We start from the raw sequence: 26,518 nt of genomic DNA on the forward strand, positions 1-26,518 counted from the left end.
CCACCTTTACCCCAGTTGAGGCCCTTAAGAGCCCAATTACAGCTTGTAGTCCCAGCAGTGGCCACCACTCCCAGCAGTGCTGCTGGAGCTATAGGGCTGCCGGCCTCTGAGGTGGGACTTCCCCTTGAGTGGGGGGTAGAAATCTTACTTCAGTCAATTAATGCTCTTTGGGGCGTTAAAAAGCTGTAGGGTAGACAGCATCGGCAAAGATGCATTCCCCTTTGACTCTTTGGGTGATGGGGTAAAGTATTCCATTGAGATCATGAGAGCAGTTGAAAACTAACTGTATTTTAGATGTTTAATTTTCAAAATTGAAATATTTTTAAGTGAATTTTCAGTTCTGCCAAAGCAGACAGTAACAAATAATCCTGGTAAATTTATACCATTATAATTTGTCTTTAAGTCTCAAAAAACCATGCTGCTATAGCATGTCACAAGATTGCATTTACAGGATAATGTGGACTGCAGTTACATTTGTAACACAGTAGTAAAAATTATTTTTTTCAACTTTCCTGTTTAGTTCTATTTAGTAAAACAAGGAGAATCTATTTTAAAATCACAAGTCCAATAACAAAGTGATTTTCTCAAATCTGACAACATAAATGTTCCAATATCAAAATCAAGTTGAAAATAGATTAAGGAGAAGCAATAACAATTTATTTTTTTATGTTTGCCAATTTATTTATATTGCATTATTTATTCTTGCATTAATCCAGAAGGATTAGCACCACAAAGATGTGATGAATGCTTTAGGGGGAGGTGTTAAAATGATGAGGTTGATGGGCAGAATTTTATGTCCCCATTGCGGTGGAGGCAGTGCCGTAAGATGTGGCGAGCCTTTCAAAAGTCTACTGACTTCGGCAGGATCAGAAAATTCTGCTGACGGAAGTGGCCATAAAGTTCCACCCTTTTGTTTTGGGAGTGTGTCTTTAAGATAAAATGAGGGGGGAGTCATGTGATCGTAACACTGTCTACAATTGGAAAATGCTCCAGAGCTCTGACTTCTTTCATCATTAATGTTTTGCTGAATGTAAATGTTTCGACCACAAGGAGGAAATTTTCTGCATGTACATAACTTACAAAACATGTACTTACAGTACATACCTACAATACCTAATTTAGACCCCAGTAAGATGACTGCACCTGGATGATATTATTTCAAAATTAACAAAATAAAGTAACCCAGACTTCTTTTACTTTTATATTTGTCATTTGTCAATTTTGTAAAGCATCTACTAACTTGTTGGTTGAGAAAATAGGTGTGGAAATGAGAGAAGAGGTGTGGTAATAAAGCTAGATAAATGCAATGTATGAAATAAAATTGTTGAAAAGTTTTTTTGAAAGGAAAAGGCATTTTCTTACCATTTAGGTCAGCTTCAAATATAAGTTTATCATTACATTCCTGTTCATTGGTACAGCCACAAACATACATCATTCCTTTCCCTGTGGGCTGTTCAGTCATGATACAAACTGTTGTATTATAAGTTGTGATTATTATGTCCTCCACAGGTAAATGTGGATAGTGGCACATAGTTTGAACACTTGTGGATTCATTGTCTTTCTTCCTATGGAGAATGGCAAAGGTTTATAAGAATGTTATGTAGAATAAAAATACAAAATGCAAAGTTCAGAATCATGATTTACAATTTCTTATTCATCAACCTAAAACAGTAATTTGTGCAAAGTGTTACTTTGGTTGGAATATGTAAACAAGGAAGAAAATTGTAACAAGAAAACAATTTGCACAAGAATTTGGTGAAATATTTCTTCCTGGAATGATAGGAAGTGCACTGGTGCTCAAATGTATTATGCAGGGAGGGATATGGCAAAACTGTTAGGGAAAAGCCAAGTGATTTACCATATTCAAGAAGGAAATATCAGAGGACATTTCACCCCAGGGCACTTTGTGTAATTTCTAGTAGCTGGATACTCAGCAAATTTCACAATTGCCAAAGAAGGGGTTTCCAATACCACTCCTCTTTTTGACAACTATGTTCCTGCCACATTGAAATCAAAAAGGATAGGAAAAAATACACTTAAAATGGAGACCAGAGTATAAATGGTATAAGAGATATTCATGAATGGGATGAAATGTAGTTTAATGATGTAACAGCAAAATATTGAAGAACCGAGATTTAAATTGAATGCTATTCCTAGGAAAGAAAGTTGAGGGAAGGTAAAATAATTTTCTGCAACTTATTTATTTGTCATGTTACTACTGAATTCTGGTAACACAATAGACTTCCCTACATCTTGATGTAGCTTTCAGTTTTGATTGAACGTATTATGTTCTGAGAAATGCAACTGCTTCAAGCTTCAGCTGCTCGAAAAGCAGGATTCCAAAAGAAGCCGTAACAATAACAAAATTTGTAATTTATGTTGAATTAGATAAAGGCATTAATTGCTGGTAAAGAATAAAATCTTCTAGATATGCAGAATGAGGGAGTGTTTTAACAAGAATGTACAAATATATAAGGAAAGTGAGAATTCACTATAAGGTTGTCAACTTAAGATACCTCATAAAAAATACATGTTATGCATCAAAACTACAATAAGCACTTACCATATGGCAACACATATTTCCTCTGAACTTGCACAGTAGGAGTTCAAGGTACAATTGCTGTAACACACATTGTCCTCGCATATTGGGTTAGTGTAGTCACACCATTTGCATAGGTTTGTCTCCAAGAAACTTGTAAGGACATAGGTATTCAAAACTGTAACAAAAAGAAACAAGAAACTTGGATATAGGCTTTAAGTGCTGTAACCTCCAGAGTTATGGACCAATAGCTGGAAAGTGAGTATAGGCTGGATCGTCCATTTTTGGCTGGCATAGACATGATGGGCTGAATGACATATAACCTCTGAGCATCTGATTTTATTTTAAACAAATCAAAGCGAAACTATATTAAATTGTTTAAAATTAAGCTGTTTTAAAGGAGCTGCACCTTTTTGCTGAAGACTCTGTATGTAAGTTTTCACAATTATAATTTGTAGATATGAACAGAAAGTGTAACACATAAACACTTAAAAAAAGATTAACAAAGCATTAAAAATAGAGATATCTTACATCTGCCCAAACCTCAGCAATGGAGATCAAGGAGGGAAACAAAAGGAATCAGACAGGAGAAGGGGAGAGAATAAGACTGAGAGAGAAAGGATTCTGTAGAAATTGTGAATGAAATTACTTGGAAAATAGAATGGAATACATTAAAAATTATGTTTATGAAGTTAAGAGGAAATGCTTTGGTGCTGTAATGATGGTCAGCATAAAATCAAGAGTTATCCAAAACTACATATTCAGATCAATTCATGTTTTCACAGTATTCAACATATCATCATGGAGAATTGTTCTATGTGAGTTTCCATTACTGTTTATTTCTCTTTTTTAAAGTCACATGTTGGATTCATTTAATAAGAAGGTGAACTTTTAATCCAATCAAAATTACAGGGCCAACAATGAACCCAGAGAAGTTCCAAATAATATCAAAATCAGGAATTGTTTTAAAGTATTATACACATACCAGTAGCCACAGCAATTACCCTACAGAAATCCTTTTTTAAAAGCTTCAGAACTTGTTTGTTATGCTACACCTGCTAATCTGTTATGGCTATTAAGACATTTAAAGGACGCAAAATTCTATATCCCCCAAAATGGACACAGAGATCACAATGCTCAGTTAGCCCATGCTTATTGCTTCCGATGCAGGCAGCGTGGCAACTTTATGCTGCTTGCTAATTTGCTGCTTGCATCCAATGCTAAGGGCAAAGTTGAGTGACTGCATACCTGAAAATGGGGCCCAAGTTTGCTGGCAGCATGTAAAGCTAGCCTGCACTACTAAAAGTCAGCTTAGATGCACCTCTTGAAAGGGAGGCACATTCAGCCTAGAGCAAGTGCTGGAACTGTTTATGGAAGAGAGTCCTGGCAGGAAGAAGAGTGAATTATGGCACAACAGGTAAGAGAACATTATCCAAGCTTCTCAGCACCAGATTCCTTGATGGAGGAGATGGAGGGGAGAGATGTGCTTTATCCACAGGGAGCCAGTAGGATCTCCAGACAACTATTGTGAAGGCAGTGGGAGCAGATAACTGTGGTGGTCAATGGAACGAGTCAATCCCCTTGGACCTGAATGCAGTACTGCCAAAAGTTCAATGACCTCACATGAGTAATCAAGGTTAGTGAATGTATTTTCAAATGCCATTTCTCACCAAATGCATCACTAGCCTCACACACTGCTCAATGCACCACACTCCTGTCACTAACCTATCAACAATCTCTTTCATTCATGACTCACACCCAAAATTCATAGCTTCACCTCAACCTCACACACTGCGACAAACGTCACACCCACATCTCACAGCTTGCAGACACTGCCAGCAAATCAACCAGGACAGAAACATCACCCAAGCACATTGCAAACACTCCTTCTCTCTTACAGGGCAAGTTGTCACATAACCAGAGGCAACAGGAACTAACTGGCAGGCACCAGACTTGTTTGCATGCCCTTACCTGATGGACATTCCATCATTGGAGTTGCTCTTGCTGAGGCTGTGGTCATTGATGGGGCTGAAATCATCAAAGATGATGATATCCTCATGACTAATCCATCTTCTCACATTTCCCATTTCTTCCTTTCTCACAATCTCTTCTGATTTACAAGCTGCAGATAATATATGCATGTAACTCTCGCTTCCCCCCAACGCACACACACCCCATTGCAACCCTACCCTTATACCTTTCTCCTTTCCAGATATCCAAGTACTTCAACCCAGCCAGTAGTTGAAGAGCAAGAGCTGGAAGAGCAGGAAGACCATGATGATGAAGAAATAAATTATTGGCTCTCACACTCACAGCAAGCAATTCAAATATTGACACTGCTCGTGCTTTAGAGGATGGCTTAGAGGTGGAATCTGCATGTAGTGAGACATTGAACGCAAATGGGCTGCATTCAGGCCAGGGGCCAAGGGTAACACAGGGTGGTGAGGTCAGGTCACGCACAAGTTCTGCTGTATAGGACTCAGATGAAGACTTCAACTGGGCATATGGAAGAAGGCAAGCGGTGTATACAATAGCAAGCTTGGCACATTGGCAATCTGTCAATGTCGAGGAGCATGGAGGAGTGCGACATCAACTTGGCTCAGGTCTTTGCACAGAGCTTGGAACCCATCCTTTCTAGCACAGAAATGGTGGCCAGTTCCATTTGCACACTTATAACCGACCCATGATGTAGCGTGCAATGGCCAATGCCTCAGTTTGCATTGCAGCACAAGCAGAAGCCATGCGATGTCTGATTGCTCAGGGAAGTTCAGACTTCAGTCATTTAAGATCAGCTTGCTGTCAAGCAAGCTCAGAGTGCTGTCATCATAGCTACAGACATCAGCGTTCAAAGGGGCTTGCAGCTTCTCACAACAGATTACTAAGTTTGTTGAGACACCAGTCTGGAAGGAGTCTCATGTATAAAAATTCATGGCCACGGTTACCTTCACAGATACTGTCAATGCTGGCTTCGTCCTGTTCTGAGCTTGCAGTTCTGGCTGCAGAATGTGGCAGGTTTCAGCGAGTATGTCCTTACTGAAGCACAGATATCAAACTCAAGTAGGTGAATTGTCCCTGAACACTCTGAGCAAATATGACCTTCTGCTGAGAGCCATTCTCCCATCCTCCCCCTCCCTCTTCCAGCAGTAGCAGCAGTGTGTACCATCTACAAGATGCACTGCAGGAATTGACCCAGGCTCCTTAGACAGCACCTTCCAAACCTACAACCACTACCATCTAGAAGGTCAAAGGAAGCAAATAGATGGGAACACCATCACCTGGAATTTCTTTTCCAAGCCACTCACCATCCTGACTTGGAAATATATTGATGGTCCTTCACTGTCATTGGGTCAAAATTTTGGAACTCCATTCCTAACAGCACCATGGATGTACCTGAACCACATGGACCGCAGCGTTTCAAGAAGGCAGCTCACCACCACCTTCTCAAGGGCAATTAAGGATGGGCAATAAATGCTGGGCCAGCCAGCAAAGCCCACATCCCTTAAATGCATAATAAAAGGCTTTTCCTGATCTGTAGGTCTGGCAGCATCGGCGGAGAAGAAAAGAGTTGACGTTTCGAGTCTTCATGACCCTTCCACAGAAGTTCTGTGGAAAGGTCATGAGGACTCGAAATGTCAACTCTTTTCTTCTCCGCCGATGCTGCCAGACCTGCTGAGTTTTTCCAGGTAATTCTGTTTTTGTTTTGGATTTCCAGCATCCGCAGTTTTTTGTTTTTTTCCTGATCTGTGTCACCTCTGCTTATTGCCCCTAGCATATTGTGGTATTGGGGGAATGCACACTACTGCACCAATGTCTGGGAATCCTTGAAGCCAGGATAAAGTCCTTCAGCACAGCCACACTACCCGCTGTAGACTTTAGCAACTTTACAGAACACTAGAAACCACAAAGCACTACAATCACAGCAACCACCAGTTGAAATAAGTCAGCGACTAACCTATAAGTTGTTAATGATCCCTTTAAATAGCACAGCTTGAAGTGCCCTTCCAGACAGCGTTAGCTGGAGCACTGAGCTTCAAAATGGCCATGCTGGCCTCAAATCAATGACTGACATCACAATCTGTCTACTTTACACACTTCCACTGGGCCTTCCCTGTACACACGCTAATGCCCTTATCAAAATGGGGCACCCTGAAATTGATTTCACCCCCCTGACCCCCCCATCACCGCCATATCTCACACTAGGAGTGTGCAAGTGGACCATGGACAGCATTTTGGAGCCAAAAGAGCACTCGTAGTACCAATAAAATGGGTGCAAGGCCAAAATTTGCAGCCTTGAACTCTGTGCTTCTCTTTATGGCCCTATTTAAACCTTGTTTAGTTCAATGCATATCTTGTGAGGAAATCAGACACAGTCTTGTATCAGCAGTTATATATAAGAGCTAATTTAGGGTAGTATAAGAGGCTAAGATTGACCAAGTTAGATTAAAATCTTCTATCAGGAAGAACATTAACTTCTTGGAGCTAGTAGTGTCCCAATCCCCTCCCCCCATAGCTATATTCTGACTGCCACATCATTCATATTAACTCTAATTAAATCCAGATGACGAATTGCAAATTAAGCCTTCAGTGATTTAATAAAGCTGCACAAACATAAAAAAGAAAGATTGTGCATTTATGAAAGAGTTCCAGATGTTACTGAGGCAAATGCAAAACATCAAAATATAAACTTCAAAAACTTTGGATGAGACAATACTGGAGTGAAATAAAGCTGATTAAAAACAGCTCATTTTCCCAACTAAAATTGAACCCATGCCTTTCCATTAGAAGCCAAATATAATCATGGATTATGTTTCTAAACAAAAGTATGAAATAGGGATTGTTGCCAAATTAATGTAAACAGAATATTAGCTTAAACTAAAAGTGTAAGGCTGAGTTAACAGGCACGATATGTATACTTTATGTGACAAATATAAGAGCCTACAATTCAATTTTCAGAATATATTACTTATAATTAACTTCCTAATTGCTACACCATTAAATGTAGAAATAAAAGATCTAATGTGAAGATTACTAAAATACTTAGAAAACTGTAGTTGAACAGTAAGCAATATTGGCAGTATAAATTTTACTCAATTTTAAAATATGCCTGGAAAGTACCACTTAAAATATTCCTTTATAGTTTACACCATGCTTCTTGATGGTTTTCTGAATTGTATTCCCAATTACTCACTTTGAACTTTTCGCTATACACTGCTGTCGAGACTTTTGTGCAACAATACAACATGGTCCATGATAGCTTTGTATCCACTATTGTAAGTTATAGTCAGTATTGTCAACAATAACCTAAACTAAACCATGGTAAGAGAAATTGCTAAGGAGAAAAAGGAACCAAATGCTGGCTCACTATTATTTCATTTGTAAACTTATTTAAACAAGTAACAGTAATCTTTAAAGAAACAAATTGTATTTTCTCTATAGAACCTAGCAGTACTGTTTATTCAACAGCAAGGATGATCCAATGAAAGCTGAATGAACAAAAGTAATATATTTATCAACGGTAACAGGTAGAAACCTTGTAGTAGATCAATAATATTCATTTAGTATCTTTGTTTGGCCTACATAAACCACATTCTGAAAAGTTTATACAATGTGCTTTTTCATACACTTTAGCCTCCTCTTAAAAATCCCACTCATTTTTGCTATTTATATGAATCCCTGTATTTGTAATTCCTGAATAGATCTCTTTAAACAAAATTTTGAAATCTATAAGTTATCTAACGGTCAACAATATTCCACAGAATTGAATAAATTTAGAAAAAATGTAATTAGGAAGTGATATAATATTTGGGGGAATAAGTCAATGGTGATGTCAACAATGTTGACACTTGCGCCTTTAATATAAGAATTGGGTATTAACAATACATCTTTAGACTGATCTTGAGGGCACCCAGCAATGCAATAATAGTTGGGGCACCAATGCATGAACCATTTGGCATGATGGTTAACTTCCTTTATTGATCTATCAGAAAACAGATGCTGAATTAGAAGTAGTAGTGACCTCTGATTCTTTGCCTTCAGTCCTAACATTATCATCACAGACAAGATCACAACAGCAAGTAATAGATAAAGGTATGCTACAATAAATTTTGCTGCCATCAAATAGATTCTGAGGGTCACCCTGTGTTTTGAGCCAGTGGTTTTGTTTTGTACTATACTACTGGAGAAGAAATTGGATCAACATAATAAACAGTGTATTAAATGTCATCAATAATATACCACATTACCACTGTATTGCAACCCACTACAAAGAGCCATGCATTCTAACTCGCAAAAGTCTCTACCATCACCTCTGTGTTCGCTGACCAACATTGGCTCCTGAACTGGCAACACCTTGATTTAAAATTCTCATTCCTGTTTTCAAATCCCTCCATGACCTCGCATCTCCATACCTCTGTAACTTCATCAAGCCCTATAACCTTCTGAGATCTCTACACTCCTCAGTTCTGTCCTTGTGTACCTCCCTGATTTTAATCACTCCGCCATTGGTGGCATGCCTTCATCTGCCTGATGCATAGCTGCTAGTATTCCTTTTCCATACCTCTCTACCTCTCTCTCCCTTTAAAGCACTTCTTAGAACATATCTCTGCGCTAGTATCTCATTATATGACTCAGTGTGAATTTTTATTTTATAGCATGCCTGTGAGGTTCCTTAGGGTATTTACATTAAAAGTGTTATAGAACTGAAGGTTGTTGTTGCTTGGACAGCAACCCACAATTCATTGGTGTTCAAAATCATAGATTTTTATCCTTTTGTAGCCAAGAATTATATGGCAATTCTTAAAAGAAACTTTGAAAAGGAAAATACATGCTGGATTCAAGCACAAGTTTACAGAAATGAAAAATAAAACCTAGGAGTAATGTTATATTTTACTGGACATCCAGCCTTCTTACACCTTAGCAATAACATGCCATATTAATTGTCTTGCAGTCATGTGCCACTTCATTTTTAACTTACTCAGATTAAGTAATTTATTTTAATGATCCTAGGATTAATTTTCCAGGTGGTGCTCTGACTGTGCTACTTGCTACATGCACATAACTCTAATGTTCTTTGAAACTTTTAATCTGCTTTCTATCAATTAACATATATGAAAACACATATATTTATAAGATGTATGTTTTCTTGCTATATTAAATAAATTGTTAGACACACATGATACGGCTTGATTGATAGTTGGATCTCATTTTTACTTTTTGTTTTAAATTTGCAGCTTTCGTATTTTTTTTAACATTATAACCCTGCTTTTTAATACATTTTTGCAGCTCTCAAGTTACAATGGAACATTCCAACTTCATATCCATCATGCAATTAGAAATTTGAGATTGGCCAGAAACAATATTGGGCATCTTCAATATTACCCTTATACTGCACTTCTGAATGCAGAAGAATGATATCCTCAGCACAAGACTAAGCCAGTTTGCCAAATTACTGGCACATTTAAGGCCATGAGTTGTAGGCTTTCCTAAATTAATTTTACATTTATGGGGAAGCAGTCCTGTCTAGGAAAACAACTAGGGAATGGGTCATCATATTTAAAACTAGCTCACTGACAACCATCGGGTATAAAATTCTTTGATAAAAGCAAAATACTGTTGATGCTGGAAATCCGAAATAAAAACAGAAAATGCTGGAGAACTCAGCAGGTCTGACAGCATCTGTGGAGAGAGAAACAGGGTTAACATTTCAAGTCCATATGACTGTTCTTCAGAGCTAAAGAGCTAAAATTCTTTGGAGAGAATATTCCCCCTGTTGGGGGGTGGGGGGTGGTGGGTGGGGTAGAGAGTTGTTCGGGGGTGGGGGGCCGCGGGTGGGTGCGGACCTGATTCGCACCCCCGGTCAGGCCCTGAGTCGGGATTGTGCTCTTTCGCGCATGCCTGCGGAAGGGCACAGAAATCTCCCTGAGGGCGCAGAAGTGCCTCAGGGAGATAAGTTTTAAGTTTTAAAAGCTTTAATAAAGAAAAAAAAAATTAAGACATGTCCCCTCATGCGACAGTGTCACATAAGCTTGGACATGTCAATGAGCTCTAATGAAAATATTTTTTTAATTTATAAACCCTTCATGAAACCTCATCTTGCCCGTGGATGAGGTTCCATGAAAAATGCGAAGGCTGCCTGGGCCCTTCACCTGCCTGCCAACCTTACGATTGGATGGACAGCTTTCTCAATAGCCTTAATTAGTTAATTAATGGCCTTAACAGGCCTTTGACAGTTTGGCGGGCACGCAGCCAAGCCGGCCACGCGCCTGCCAAACTGAAAGTCTAAATGACGCGTGGTGACTTCAGGACACATGCCCGACGTCATCCTGCATCATTTTACGCCTTGGCAAGCAGGCCCCGCCTCCGCTCACTGAGCCGAAAATTCACTCCTTTGAGTTCATTAGTTTTAACTTTCCATCAATAGATCTTGCAATTCCATTCATGAGTAACTAAGCTTTATTTTATTCATTAATGCTAGACAGCCTTGTTGTAGTTTTACATTCCATTTTTAACAGTATGCCTTTTCATTGTAATTAAACCTGCTAATATTGCAGTTATTTTCGAATTACAATGTTTTCTCACTGTTACCAGTTAATAGAAGCAATTTATAAGCTGTGGTCAAGGGCCTTTTAAAAACTTCCTTCAGTCATCATTTACAAATGGCAGAATAAATATGACAAACATGTAGATTCCTTATAGTAAGTTAGTAAGTGTGATTTTAACATTCGCCATCCGTCATTGTTGGCTACCCCTTGTTTCGAGGATGACATCTACTCAGGCTCAGGAGTTTCTGCAATGCATCTTCATATAAGTGAATGGGCCGATTCTCAGCCCACATATCTTTGGGCACATGGGGTAAGACATCCCATGAGTTATTGGGATCCTTTCCCTAGTTCTTTTCCAGAGGCCAGGACTGGCTTTCTTTTATTTGCTTCACCACAGCTGCTCTGTCTCATCATTAAGATGTTTGGACTCGAAGCATGATACAGTTTGATTGACAAGTTGTCACCATTTCGAATGACTGGTCACAAACTCCTCCCAGTCATAAATGTCAATGCTGCCATGCTTCAAGGAGAGCTTCAGAGTGTCCTTGTAGCATTTCCTTTGTCCTCCTTTGGAATGCTGGCCATTTGAGAGTTGAGAAAGCAGGACCTAATGGGGGAGATGCTTTTCGGCCATCCAGACATAGTGTCCAGTCCACTGTAGTTGATTTTGCAGGAGTTTTGCCTGAATGCTTGTGGAGTGGGCTTCATGAAAGGTGCTAATGTTTGTTCGATGGTCGCCCATTGAATCCAGAGAATGCGGCAGAGGCATTGCTGAAGGAATTTCTCTAGCACTGTTCTGTGTTGCTGATACAAATTTGCTCACGTCAAAACTCCATGCACTCATCCTACAGATTTGAAAGGAAAAAGTACTCCCCCTAACCAGGAATGCGATGATTGTAACTATCTTCAAGAAGGAAGATAAATCATGCTGTGGTATTTCCCTCCTCTCCATAGCAGGAAAAATCTTGACATGCATTATCCTGAATCACCCACCTTCTGTGACTGAGGAAATCCTCCCAGAGACACAGTGTGGCTTTAGATATTCCAGAGGAACCTCTGACATGGTCTTTGTTGTCAGGCAAATCCAAGAAAAATATCAAGAACAACACCAGGAAATCCTCATTGCGTTCATTGATCTGACCAAAGCATTTGAGTCAGTGAATCATGAGGCTCTGTGGATTGTGCTCCAGAGATTGGATATCCAAAAAGCTTAATCACAATCCTGCAACTACTTCATGATGAGATGACTGCAACTGTCTTGATTAGGAGATCTGAAGCAGGCCTCTTCAAAATCCAGACTGGTGTCAAGCAAGGCTGTGTGATAGCTGCCATATTATTACAATCTACCTGACAGTGGGTGTTCACTTAATCAAAGATCAACTCTGGCATGAATATTAAATACCACCTTGATGGAACACTGGGATATATTTAAATCATCTCAAGTACTTAGTTTTTATAAAAACAAACATGTGTATTCATAGCCCCATATCAAACACAGTTAATCCTTCAGTAACCACTTGGAGCTGTCAAACTGTGAACTTAATGCTCCCCATTGTGACAATGATAAGTTCTGGAAACAATCAAATCACAGTAATGCTATAATGAAAGCACTTAGGTATGTCAACAAACTGCTATTGAAACTGCCGCACAGATTATTTTCAACTCACAGACACAGGCTGTTTTTTTCAATTTTAAAGGCAGGCTATTTAAACAACTTGTCAGATTGACAGTTCTCCAGACCTTACGTTGACTCTAAAGGTTCATAACTCACACACTGTGAGCCAAAGCCCTTGCTCTAGCAGTGTTCAAACTGCAAGGTTTGGGATTTCCCCATGCAAGAGTCATGTCCCCCTCTATTCTCCTACTGGAGATAATGGTATCTGTCAGAAATGGGGGTGAGACTTCTAGATCCAGGTTCCCAGTGACACTTTGGATATGAAAGCTAGGCCAATGATCCTCTCTCCAGAATTGCTGGTTCCGTTCAAGAAACCCCTGTACTTACAAGGCTTTTAGCTTTTTTGATATGAGAACTACACAACCAATTTAAACCACTTATGAAGACAACTGTAGACATCTCGTTTCTACCAAAAAACTTGGGAAAAATAGCTCATAGTTTAGGGTTTACACACTTCTATCTCTGACCTCTTTACATAAACATGGACTTTCTTTTGAACGGTAATTATCTTTGGGGTGTTTACCAATTTCTCAAACCACTTATCTTACATTTAATAATATAATTCCTAAAACTAGAATTTATACATGAATAAAATACTAAAACACATGAATTATGAAATTAAATATTCGCAACAGTATACTCTATGAAAATACAAAAGTTCCCTTCTGATTTTTGGCATGTGAGAAACTGCCTTCACTGTAATTCTTACTTCATATGTATGGGATTAGAGTATCATACATCCAATGTATAGAAATTGAACTTGAAATCTCCTTCCTTAACAAGCAATAATCTTAATGAGTTTACCGTGGCTTTCGTACAGCCCAAGCATTATAGTCACAAGTTCATAGGTGTTTAAGCAATTTCCTGCATTAAAGCCAATGTAAACCTGTAAACTGATAGTAATTTCCAGGCTATGAAGATCAAAAGTATGAAATAGGCTTCTGTAATTTCTCTAATTTAAAAAAGAACTGTGTTTTTTCTTGAGACTATAGAAACTTGACCAGGCATTGACTGGAGGCTATCAATGGAATCATTTCAGTTCTATTTTATTTTACTTTATCAGATAGACTCACTCCAACAAAATTCTGTTTGGGAATTGTGGTCTAAGTCAATATGTCAGTGAAAGGCAAGAGTTATTTCCTGTGGATAAGTTAATTCCTGGTCCTGAGGAACCAAGTTGTTCAGTGGAACTGTGCCAAATCATTTGGATTGGAAATAGATAATAACAGGATATTGCACTTTTCAATAAATATTTAGAAATGCTCACTTACATCTCTTTCATTTTCTTCAGGTCACCGCTTTCAAATTCTTTTTTCTTATTTATTCCCAGGATGTGGGCAATGCTGATCATGCTGCATTTATTGTCCAGCCCTGGTTGCCTGAGAAAGTGTTGGTGGGTCTTCTTCATGTACTGCTGCAGTCCTAGTGGTAATGGTACTCCCACTAAGCCATTAGATAGGGAATTCGAAGATTTGACTGAGTGACAATACAAGTCAGGACAGTGTTACTTGAAGGGGAACTTGGAGGTGATAGTGTTCCCATGGCATGGTTGCACTTGCCTGTCTCATTGATAGATGTGGCTAGGAGGAGAAGTGCTGTCAAAATAATCTGATTGAATTAGTGCAGTGCATATTGAATCCAATGGTAAAAACACCAATCAATGACTGTCTTTAATAATATTGAGCTTTTGTGTTTTTTTTATTTGTTCATGGAATGTGAACATCACTGGCAAAGTCACATTTGTTGTCCAACTCTGGTGATATGGAATGAAAAAAAGTATTCCACCTTAGGAGGATCTTGGTGAGGAAAGGATCAGAGCACAACTTTACTCTCATCTGTTGGTTTTGGGATGACTTAGTACTGCTTCTCGCCTGCTGCTTCTGATGTTTAGCATGCAGTGCCTTCACTAGGTTCATTCCTTATACTAAGGTATGCCTAGTATGGACTTAAGTTTCAAATTGGGGCATCACAGCCTAACCCAGTTCCATCCTCAGCAAACATCAATACATGGGCTTCCAGCAGGGATCACGGGATACAATTAGAAGCAAGGGCTAGGGCTATTATTGCTCCCTTTACTCTGGTCACTGCAACCAATTATAGTGTCCTTGTGTTGAACCGGGCAAGGTCAACAAAGTTAACACTATGAAGATTAAATCTGGGACTATACTTATCTGTATAGCTCAAATATTCACTAACTGAATCCATTGAGCTATTTAGGAAGCTCTCTGCTATTTTGATACTTAAGTGACATTATGCTGCAGTGCTGAAGGTGCCATGAAAGACATATAATTTGAGGGGCAATGGATGGCCACCCTGCTCAGTTCCTTTACTTCTGTGTTTTGTGTTTTATACCAAAAGCATAATATAGTTTGAGAAACTGCTGACCTACTATTGAACTTATCCGTGGATCACCTCAATGTGTTTATTTTTTCAAGTATTAATTTATAAGATACATTGCGTTTATACAGCTTCTACTACAGCAGATTATATGGGAGAAAAGGCCACTTGGGGAAGGTGAGAGGGAAATGGGAGAGGGAAAAAAAACACATTAAGAAGAAGCAAATTACATCCAGGTTGTCAGTTTTTTGTACAGAAGGAACAGTCAACTTGTTCAGTCTGTTTGCATAGATATAGACTAAATCACCACTTCCCAGTACCTGAGGCCATGCATAAAGTTTAAGTTGACTGATATCTGACCATTTTATTGAACTCATCTGGATCTTTCCTAAATCACATTAAAATTATCTTTTGTGTCAGCTTGATGAAATTACCAATCAGATTAATTTTATTGTATAGTTTCTACAGACTTTAAATGTGGTGGGAATGTTGGCACATATACTTCAAAAGGAGCTTATGTCTTTATTAGAAAAATAAATGCAAGCTACAAAGAGCTTCATTTGGCTAAGGTGTATTATTTCTAAATTAACCAACTACTTATGGGCAAGCACATGGCTGATGCAAATTAATGCAGCTAAGTGTGAAGTGATGTGCATTGGAGAACAATATGGAGAGGCAGTATAACCTTAATGGTACTATTTTGAAGTGCATGCAACATCAGAGGGACAGATATTTACAAAGCATTGAATGTGGCACGGCAAACTGATAAGGTGGTTAAGAATGCATTCGGTAGTCTTTGAATAGGGGCATTGAATATAAAAATGAGGAAGTCATGGTAAACCTTTGCAAATCACCAGTTAGACCTTGGCTGGAGTATTGTGTACAATTCTGGCAGCAAGCTTCAGGAAAGATTTCAAGGCACAGACGAAGGAGGTTTACCAGGATGATTCAAGGGATGAGGGATTTCTGTTTAGTGGAGAGGTTGGAGAAGCTGGGATTATTCACCTTAGAGCAGAGAAAGTTAAGGAGGAAATTAATAGAGGTATTCACAATTATGAAGGGTTCTGATAGAGCAAGTAGGGAGAAACTGTTTCCTCTGACAAGTGGGTCAGTATCCAGAGATCACAGACTTAAAATAGTTGGTAATGAAAATACATTGAAAATTAAGAGGTTATTTTCTGCACAGGGGATTAAGTTTTGGGATGCACTACCTGAAAAGGGTGGTGGAAACAGATTCCATTGGAATTTTCAAAAGCCAATTGGGCACGTACTTGAAGAGGACTAATTTGCAAGGTTATGGGAAAAAGATGACATATGGGATTAAATTGCATATCTCTTTCAAAGAACAGGTTCAGGATCAACGAGGCAAAAGGGTACTTCTGTGCTAAGATTCTATGAAATTATATGGTACATTATTATTTTTGACTTAGTAAGGATAATTGTGATGCTGTTTGATCAGCAACTTTGATTACATAGTTTCCTATTATCCTGGTAAGCCACACAATTACAATTTTTCTTGCTATATTAAGCCATATTTAAATGAAATGTTCACTGTAGAACTACTGACATTTATAGCAAAGAAAGCCATAAAGCCACCTGTTTGATACAAAAATTTATACCTAATTTCACGACCTTGCACTCACTCTATAGTCTTGTATCTTACCCCAATTCAAATTTTATCTACTTGTTCATTAAAAGGTGCAAAGGTCTCTGTTTCAACAATTCCCTGAGGCACAGGATTGCATGCTGTAACAACGTCACATGAAGAAATTTCTTCTATCCTTTCTCTGTGCTGGTGTAAAGACAAATTTAAATTGATAGAACAAAAACAAAAGTACCTGGAAACACTCAGCAGGTCTGACAACATCTGCAGAGAGGATTAATAGCCCTTCATTACTAATTTCCTACAAGTTGAAATAGTTTTTTCTCTATTCACCTTTATAACTCTTCAAAATTTAAAAAAATTCTGTTCAGTTTCTTATTCTTTTCTGCTCCACTTCAAATAGACCCTGTATCTCACCTCCTCTCATAATTATAGGGCTAGATTTAATGTTCCTGATGTGGGTCCAGCCCACTGGTTGGAGAACCGGTGGGAAACCCATGTTGCTTCTGGGAGGAGGCCTGGCCAAATTAGTGCCCATCAGACACTTAACTGGCCAGCATTGAGCCTTCCCCAGCATTTAAAACCCATGTGGCGGAAATCCTGCCCACTGAGAGCTACTGGCCAATCAGAAACTGGCAACTCTCCATTGCCAGCAATGCCACTGGCTGCTACCAATAGTGCTCTAAGGACTTCATCAGGGGTTGCCGTCCCAAATTCAGGTAAGCAAGGACAGGATGGGGTTCACAGGAAGGGGGTTGCGTTGCAAGACGGGGCTGTCGGAGGTGAGGGCAGAAGGTATGGACTTGTGTGTCCCCTCTCCACTTTTCGATGCCGGGTGCATCAGTTAAGCACCGAGTGCCTGACAACTAGGGACCCCGTCACCAGGCTGCTGGCAAAGCTGATAGGGTTTGCTGGGTGCCCTTAGGGAGGTTAAAAAAGCTGTGCCACTCCCATTTAATCCCTGAAACACCAATAAATTCTGGTGGGTTCAGGGATAATTGGTACCAAGTGGCTCATTAATGAGCTTACTTGACATGTTGCCATGAGCGGGCGAGTTTCTCGCATCAGCCCCTTGCTGCCCCTGGCTGGAGGTTTTCCCGCCACAGGAGACTGATGCTTAGCCACACTCATAATTAAGTGGATCTGGCCACCATTTTTCCTGCCACAATGGGCTGGTTTACATTCCAACCATAGTTTCTCATGCTTGGTAGCTTGCTTTTAATGCTTATAAGACTAATTTCATTAAAAATATGTTTGCAGTTTGTATATGGATCAATAAGAGCTTGTAACTAAAGTAGAATCTTTGTTATCTGCACTCCATTTATTTGCCTTCTCAATTAGACAGCAAAATTTCATGGGACAGGGCTTTGTGTGAAATGTTGCTTTAGTTCAGAGCCCATAACTACCAACTTCCATCTGCCTAACATAATCAACCCAACAGCGCAAGAAAGATTACATTCACTTAATGGTATTTGTATTGAACTTGTCTTCATTTCCATGGATTGATATTACTATGCCATGAGCAAAACATCAGAATGTGGGGATATTCAATCATCTACCAGATTCTATTGTCTACCAATGTAAAGGAGGGAATCTGTATTGTGGACAATGGAAGTTTTTCTGTTTGTGATGCATTACAATAAAAGACACTGGGTGGAATTGTCCCAGATTTGCTCTAAGTGTGGTAGCGATTGGGAAAAGGGACGTTTTACCTGCCGGTTGCCATGACAGCTTTCCACACAGTATCGTCCACTTCCTGCCTCATCAATTATGCAGCCACAGGAAACACACCACCTCGCTGGTGTGCAGCCTCTGAATTGCCCGCCACACCATTATCACACAGTTTCCTCACTCCGGGTGCCATATCTAAACTATTCTCAATGCTTGCAGGCCAGGACTGCTGCAGTGAAGACATGGCCCTGAAAGCCAAGAAGAGTTCAGTGACCCGTCACTGGAATGTCTTTTGGAGGCCCGCCATGATGTCCTCCACCCCCCATTTTGGCTGCAGGAGGCCCCACAATCTCACCACTCTGGCTTAGGAGGTGGTGGAAGTACTGCACAGAAGAGGATGGCCAACCAGTGCAGAAAGAGGATGAATGATCTCATCCGTGCTGCCAGGGTAAGGCAACCATCTTATCACTCTAAACTCTCACATTCACAAAGCCATCATACATTCACTGGCATCTCACTCACTGCCAGCTTAAGGGTCAGCACCATTCACTGTCTCATACACACCCTCATATCACCATCTGGCCTCATCTCCTCTGGAGACTGCCTCCTCAGCCTGCACCATCCTGAGGGCACTTCCACAGATCAACAAGTGCACCCACCACACCCTGGGATACACCCCTTCCCCAATTAAGCCCCCACCCTGCAGCCTCCTCCATTGCATTAGGTCACTTCACCCTCTTCCCCAAACAAACTCTAGACCCTGCAGCCATTGAAATGCCACCCCCACCTTACAGCTGGTCTGGTAGGGAGAGACCTGCCCGTGAACCCCCCTATAGTGATGTGGTGCTGCCTACTAAGCCTGGTGCTGATGACTGTGAGTGCTGCCTGAAGCAAGGTAGGCAAACAATCCCCAAAGTCCCAAGTGAAGTGCAGTTCACCAGGCGCACATCGCTTATGTACAGTTGTGAAACATGTCGGCGGGCATCATGCCGATATGCCCGGATGATCCAGCGTGAGGGAATGATTCTGGTGAGCAAGGATTATAAATATATGTAACTGTAGTAAAATGACATTCCTGACATCCAGCAGCTGTAAACGCAGCCCACCCCTGATAGGTGGTGCCGACGATCGCAAGCTGGTTTCAGGATGTCATGAAACCAATTTTCGGCATTACTGCCATATTGTCCACTCACACCAATTACTACCCCCGATGCCAACGGGGACAGAAAATTCTGGCCATTGGTTTTTTGATGAATTTAGCCAGTTTTAACTTTCTGCATCTGGTATAAACAGGGCAGGTGCAGCCTGAAAATGATGTTAGTTTATGATGTAACACAGGCCATGGCCATCTTGAGTAGGGTCCTGTGATGAAGAAATTTTAACTGATTGCTTGAGATTTCATTTTACGATTATATTAATTTATGTTAAGGCCTATTAACTCATAGTGATGAATTGGGGCCAGTTTTTCTATCTGTATACTTTGTATGCAAAATTTCCCAGAGCATTACAGAGTGAGAATAGGGATGGAAACGTATATTGGATCTCCTTCCCTTCTGCACATAATGTGTGTTCCCTGGGGCCAAACATATGGGCCAGAACTCTGCATGAAACAGGCGCAATTATCTGCATTCCATTTAGATAATGCAAAGTAAGGTCACAATGTCTTTCATTCCATTTTCTGGCAGAACATTGGGAACACATCTCCAATCATGGAAATTTACTAGTAAGAATTCTGGGGCTCCTCCTTCATTATCTTAAATAGGAACTTTATTCAAAATCTTCTTAATAGCAGGGTGGCACTGTGTGGAGCTATTTTTCTGCCCGCAGCCACCAAGCCAAGGTTACATCCCACCCACTATTTGGTGCATGCACCAAATTTGAAGAGATGGTCCTTTCTGGCACTCACCCAACATATGTAAACAAGCTGATCCTGGGAAAACAGCTGGCTCCAATGCTATCATGCCAGGTCCATTCGTAAAGCACAATGCTTGAGTTGTGCTGGAGCAAGAAAAGGGGGTAAAAATTGGCCTCAGTTACTCAAATTTTATTAGACTGATGATAGCATCCCCCTCTCATTTTTGCTAGTGTATCGGAATCACATGCTACAATTCCATCCAATGTATTAAGAAAACCATATCATTGGCGTTAATGGATCATTTTGGAATATAAATATATACATCTAAATTTTTGTTGCCGAGGTATCAAATACCACTGACATGCAATTAATGCAATCATTGCTGTTCTTAGCAGTTTCAGTCACTAATAATAAAAGATTTAGATTTCACACAATTGGAAGAGAAGTGAATATGACCCATATGGACATAACGTTCCTCACCTCTGGAGATTGGATCATTGCCACAATGAATTCCAAAATAACTTGGCAGTTCATTAGAAAAGTAACAAATAATGAAAAATAACTTGTAAAGTGAATGTTGAAAAATAGTCAAAGAAGGCAGATGAGATCAAACTTGATGAATAGAATAAGTCGAGTAAATGAAGCATTGATGTGGGCAAAAAAATTAACAAGTTGAGAAGAAAAATAGACATAAACAGAGACAGTCTGTCTGTGGCACATATGTAGCAGTGCATCAGTTCCAGAACCTGGCTCTGTATTAATTAAAACTGGAAGCTGCAAGTTCTTCTCTAATTTATACAAAAACACATTCTAAACTTACAGCTATAGCTTTCTAACATTAGTTGGAAGTGCTTCCCTTTTCTCCTTCTTGAGCTTTTTCAAATCCTGCAGAGTTAAAAGGGTTTGCCAAGCAGTCTGATTACAGACAAAAGGGAAATTTAATTATTCTGTATGCACAGAGATAATTCCCCCCATAAGATCATAAGAGGTAGGAGCAGAAGTAGGCCATTCAGCCCATCGAGTCTGCTCAGCCATTCAATGAGATCATGGCCGATCTGATAATCCTTAACTCCACTTTCCTGCCTTTTCTCCATAACCCTTGATTCCCTTACTGATTAAAAAATCTGTCTATCTCAGCCTTGAATATACTTAACGACCCAACCTTTACAGGCCTCTGCGGTAAAGAATTCCACAGATTCACTACCTTCTGAGAGAAGAAATTCCTTCTCATGTCTGTTTTAAATGGGCAACCCCTTACTCTGAGATTATGCTGTCTGGTCCTAGAATCTCCCACAAGGGGAAACAACCTCTCAGCACCTACCCTGTCAAGCCCCCTAAGAACCTTATATGTTTCAATGAGGTCACCCCTCAATCTTCTAAATTCCAATGAATACAGGCACAAATTACTCCACCTCTCCTCATAAGAAAATCCCTCCACACCTGGGATCAACCTAATGAAGCTTCTCTGGACTGCCCCAATGCCAGTATATCTTTCCTTAGATAAGGGGACCAAAACTGTCCACAGTATTCTAGGTATGGTCTAGCTAGTTTCAGCAAGATGTCCCTATTTTTATATGCCATTTCCTTTGAAATAAAAGCCAACATTACATTTGCCTTCCCTATTACCTGCTGAACTTGTATGCTAGCTTTTTGTGATTCATGCACGAGAACGCCAAATCTCTCTGTGCTGCAGCTTTCTGCAGTCTTTCTCTATTTAAATAATATTCAACTCTTCTATTCTTCCTTCCAAAGTGCATAACCTCGCATTTTCCCACCTTATATTCCATCTTCCAAGTTTTTGCCCACTTACTTATCCTGTCTATATCCCTGCGTAGGCCCTTCATGTGATCCTCACCACTTGCCTTCTCATCTATTTTTGTGCCATCTGCAAACTTGGTGATAGTACACTCACTTCCCTCATCCAAGTCAATAATATATATTGTAAATAATTGTGGCCCCTGCACTGATCCTTGTGGCACTCCATTAGTTACAGGTACTGCCTTTTTACATGCCCTCATTATCTCCTGATTTATTCTCTGTCCTACAGTATAGCTAATGTTAGGGGGCCTATAGACTCCCACCAGTGTCTTCTTCCTTTGTTATTTCTTATCTCCACCCATATGGATTCTACATCTTCTGATCCAAGATCATTTTTTGCTATTGTACTTATTCCATCTCGTACTAACAAAGCTACCCCATCACCCTTTCCTTCCTGTCTGTCCTTTCGAAAAGTCACATACCCCTGAATATTTCATTCCCAGCTTTGATCTCCTTGTAACCATGTCTCCGTAATGGCTATAAGATCATAAGCCATTAACCTCTATTTGTGCCATTAATTCATTTATTTTGTTCTGAATACTATATGCAATTAAATACAAAGGCCATTAATTTTGCCTTTTTATCATTTTTGTCCTCTTTGACCTTATTTGCTGCTTTTTTTTAATGTTTGTACACTTTGTCCTTCCCTGTCACATTCTGGGTATCACTTCCTAAATAGCTGCCCTGCAATGCCCTTTTGCTTTGTAAAGCTATGGAACCCCTACCTAGAACCCTCCCCCTCTCTATTTAGCTTAAAGCCCTCTTTACAGACCTACTTATTTGATTCGCCAGGACACTAGTCCTAGCATAGTTCAAGTGAAGCCCTTCCCACCAGAATAGCTCCCTTCTGCCCCAGTACTGGTGCCAGTGCCCCATGAACTAAGTCGGCTTCTTGTAACTCTTTCGAGTACAAACCCATTTCCATCTGTTTCAGATGAAGTTACATTGTTTCATAGTTTGCCATTGTGAGATTTGAACTCTTGATTTTGGGGTTACAAACCCAGTACCATAACCACTTGGCTATTTAGGCCAAGCCCAAAGTTGGCTTCTTGTAACTCTTTCGAGTACAAACCCGTTTCCATCTGTTTCAGATGAAGTTACATTGTTTCATAGTTTGCCATTGTGAGATTTGAACTCTTGATCTTGGGGTTACAAGCCCAGTACCATAACCACTTAGCTATTTAGGCCAAGCAAATTGTTGGGTAACTCTTTCGAGTACAAACCTGTTTCCATCTGTTTCAGATGAAGTTACATTGTTTCATAGTTTTGCCATTGTGAGATTTGAACTCTTGATTTTGGGGTTACAAACCCAGTACCATAACCACTTGGCTATTTAGGCCAAGCCCAAAGTTGGCTTCTTGTATGTGCTTCTAACACAAAATGCCTATCTGAGTCACTCAATGAGGATCCAGTTTCAGCTGGTTCTTAATTAAGCTTCTTTTTCACTGGAACCCTTGAAAAAACCTTGCTTAAGGCTGGCAATTACAGAAATTAAACTGTAGGTTTCAGTTAAATGTTGACTACAAACTACAAACTAAATTAGCTTTGTGCAAAATAAAAATTTCTTACCCAACAACTGCATGCACTCAGTTCTTAGGTGTACAGTCCTGAGAATGCTTTCAGTCTCCTCACTCTCTGTGCTCTTTTTAAAATGAAGTCTCCCAGCTCTCTGTGCTCTTTTTTAAAATGAAGTCTTCCACTCTCCATGCTCTTTTTTAAAATGAAGTCTCCCCATTCTCTGCGCTCTTTTTAAAAAGATTTAAGTTATACGTTTTAGCCAAAATATAGCTAGAAAAGTGCATTTTAGAATCATTAATCTGCCAAAAAGAGAGGAGCCTTAGATGAAATATTCATATTGACTGTCAAAGGCTCAAAGTTGTTGATTTTAGAAAGGCTCCCCATCCTATTTATGGATACCATCTAACGATAACCATCATATGCCTGCAGAGAGGTGGCTAAGCTATTCAGCCAACAGTGCAGGTACACCTGAACGTGCCTGTGAGAACTCAACAATTGGAAGTGATGTCCTGTCCTTATCCAGAGAAGTTCCCAATATGAGGGAATCATTTAGGAGTAGAAGTTGCACTAAACCATTTGCCATTTGTGGGTTCACAAGAAAGGCAAAGTGAGGCAGTATAATAAAGTGCATTACACAAATAAATTGCATCATTGAAATTCTAATACAGTAGTTACACTTTGCATTATACAATAATAAGTGAGTAAACTTTCAAACACTGAACAAACTCTCAGAAATTAACATATCACCAACTAAGCAGAGCTGAAAAATAGTCCTCAACTAGTGTCATATGAGGCAACAGGATAAGGGGTTTCAATGAAAGAACAATAGTACATAAGCAAATATATCCAGAATTTGACCATGTTATTTTAGTGGAAGAGTCCAAAAGCACATTAAAGCATAGTTTGTAGTAATAGTGAATGTAGAATTACTGAATGGGATCCAGCAGATTTTCAAATTGTGCCCAAAGCAGGCATGGCATGTACCCATTACAACAAAATGTGGCATCAGACTGTTCATGCCCATGATTTCTGTGGCTTATTTAAAATTGGCAAACAGAATGCCAGCTGTTAAAAGGACTGTTAGGCCCTAAAACATTCTAACAGATGGGCACCCTGCATGCCTAAAAGAAGCTTTGATTGAAAGCAGTGACAGGTGAATTCTGCAAGTGAAACAAATCTCCAGGATGACTTTCCTTGTCTGAGCGCCCATTTCTTGGAGGTAAAACAGCCATTCCCAAATTTAAATTCTCCCTTTCCCATAAGGGCTGAAGGTTGATTTTCTGGAGAATCTGGAGCATGCTGCCCTACAAAAGGTTTTGATTTTGACCCTTTATTTTGTGCATTTTCCCCCACTTGAAAACTATACACACTATGATTCTGCTTTTCAAGCCAGAACTAATTTCTCTGGAAGCAGTAGAGTTATTTTAAATATTGAAAAAAAGTAGTTGTAAGAATGCCAGTCTGACTTTACAGGCTGACTTTAATTATAAAAATTGAGCTAATGAGCTTAAAAAAGTACCATATGAGAAATTATCCCAAAGTTTGATGCCAGTGTGTGACTTGGAGTCAAAACACAAGCTAGATTTTTTTATGGAGGCAATGACTGGATCTCCTGTGGGATTGCTCATGATAAGCGAGTGGATATGTTCCCTCCATTAATGGTCTCAATTGTTTTTATGTTGCTGCATATATCTTCCATTCTTCCTCCATTCTCTATCATTCTCCATCATTCTCTGGCTTTCTATCCCCTCTTCTGCCTCTCTCTTGGAATTGAAAGTAGGAAGAGGGGGGAAAATAATGATGAGATGCAGGGTGGGGGCCAGATGGATTCAGCCAGTGCTGTGGGCTGGTTGATTACCAATGGGTTTGAGTTGAATGTCATGGCTAAAGATTAGGGGGAAAAAAACCTATGGCACAGGCTGAATTTTCTGGAGATCAATGGATGGCATCAACTAGAGGGGAGATGGGATCCAGTCAGGAATTGGTTGCAGTAGGAAGGAAAGAGAAAGAGCAACATTTGATGAGACACAAGCTGTCTCAGGGTGGGAGGCAGTAGGAAAGGTAGATAAAGTGAGCAAAAGGCAGGAAAAAATGGGTGGTTGGGTGGAAGAGGAATTGAGTGCCTTCAATTCTCCTCTCTGCCTGGTACATCTTCAATAGGCTAGCACTTCCACCTGGCACATGGATGTGCCCCTGAGCCATTGGCCCCAGTTCATTTGCAATTTTCAGATGGGCTCTCTGTGGCCTCTGTGCTGCTTTTGTCAGTGGCAACAGTAGAAGAATTGACATAAAATTGTCCCCAAAATTGCAACACTGATTTAGTTTAAAGGGTGCCTCAACGAGACTTAGCAACAGGGACAAACGGGCATCCTCTATGTCTAGGGTTTCTATAGCACACACGATGGAAAATACATTGGGTTACATAGCTTCATAGTATGAGTAAGGTATATCTAATGAAGGGTCAGCAAAGATGCTGAGAGGATGTTTTCCCCTTGTGGAGGAATCTAAAACCACTAAACTTATATAAAACACTAGTTCATCCTCAGTTGGAGTATTGTGAACAATTCTGGGTACCACACTTCAGGTAGGACTTGAAGGCTTTGGAGAGGGTGGATAAGAGACATATTAGAATGGTTCTGGGGTTGAGGGATTACAGTTACATGGATAGATTCAAGAACCTGAGGATGTTCTCGTCAGAGCATCAAAGGCTAAGAGGAGATTGGTTGGAAGTGTTTAAAATCATGAAGCGTTTAGATAGAAAAAGTAAAGATAAACTACTTCCTGTGACTGACAGGTTGTTAACTAGAGGACACAGATTTAAGGTGATTGGGAAAAGAACCAGAGGAATAAACATGAGGAATAGCTTTTTTTTTTACTGCAATGTTTAGTTAGGATTTGGAATGTACCTCCTGATAGAGCAGTTGCTATGATTCAGTTAAAGCTTTCAAAAGGGAATTGAATA

The 26,518-nt window shown here is 39.8% G+C and overlaps 1 protein-coding gene across 3 annotated transcripts in view; it reads right to left on the minus strand.

Annotated features, from left to right (window-relative positions):
• tgfbr2l (transforming growth factor beta receptor-like) overlaps positions 1 to 26,518 on the minus strand; it is a 54,037-nt gene that overhangs the window by 22,550 nt on the left and 4,969 nt on the right. The window contains exons 2-4 of one of the 3 annotated variants that reach the window (XM_041200125.1): positions 14,026 to 14,349; positions 2,564 to 2,717; positions 1,363 to 1,561 (exon numbers count right to left, since the gene is read on the minus strand). In XM_041200125.1, coding sequence (XP_041056059.1) covers positions 1,363 to 1,561; positions 2,564 to 2,644 — 280 coding nt within the window. In that variant the 5' untranslated portion in view covers positions 2,645 to 2,717; positions 14,026 to 14,349. Of the gene's footprint in view, positions 1 to 1,362; positions 1,566 to 2,563; positions 2,718 to 14,025; positions 14,350 to 26,518 lie in introns of all 3 variants that reach the window. The other 2 variants (XM_041200124.1, XM_041200123.1) reach the window with 2 other exon arrangements.

The sequence above is a fragment of the Carcharodon carcharias genome, chromosome 12 (assembly GCF_017639515.1).
Source record: "Carcharodon carcharias isolate sCarCar2 chromosome 12, sCarCar2.pri, whole genome shotgun sequence".
Taxonomy (NCBI): domain Eukaryota; kingdom Metazoa; phylum Chordata; class Chondrichthyes; order Lamniformes; family Lamnidae; genus Carcharodon; species Carcharodon carcharias.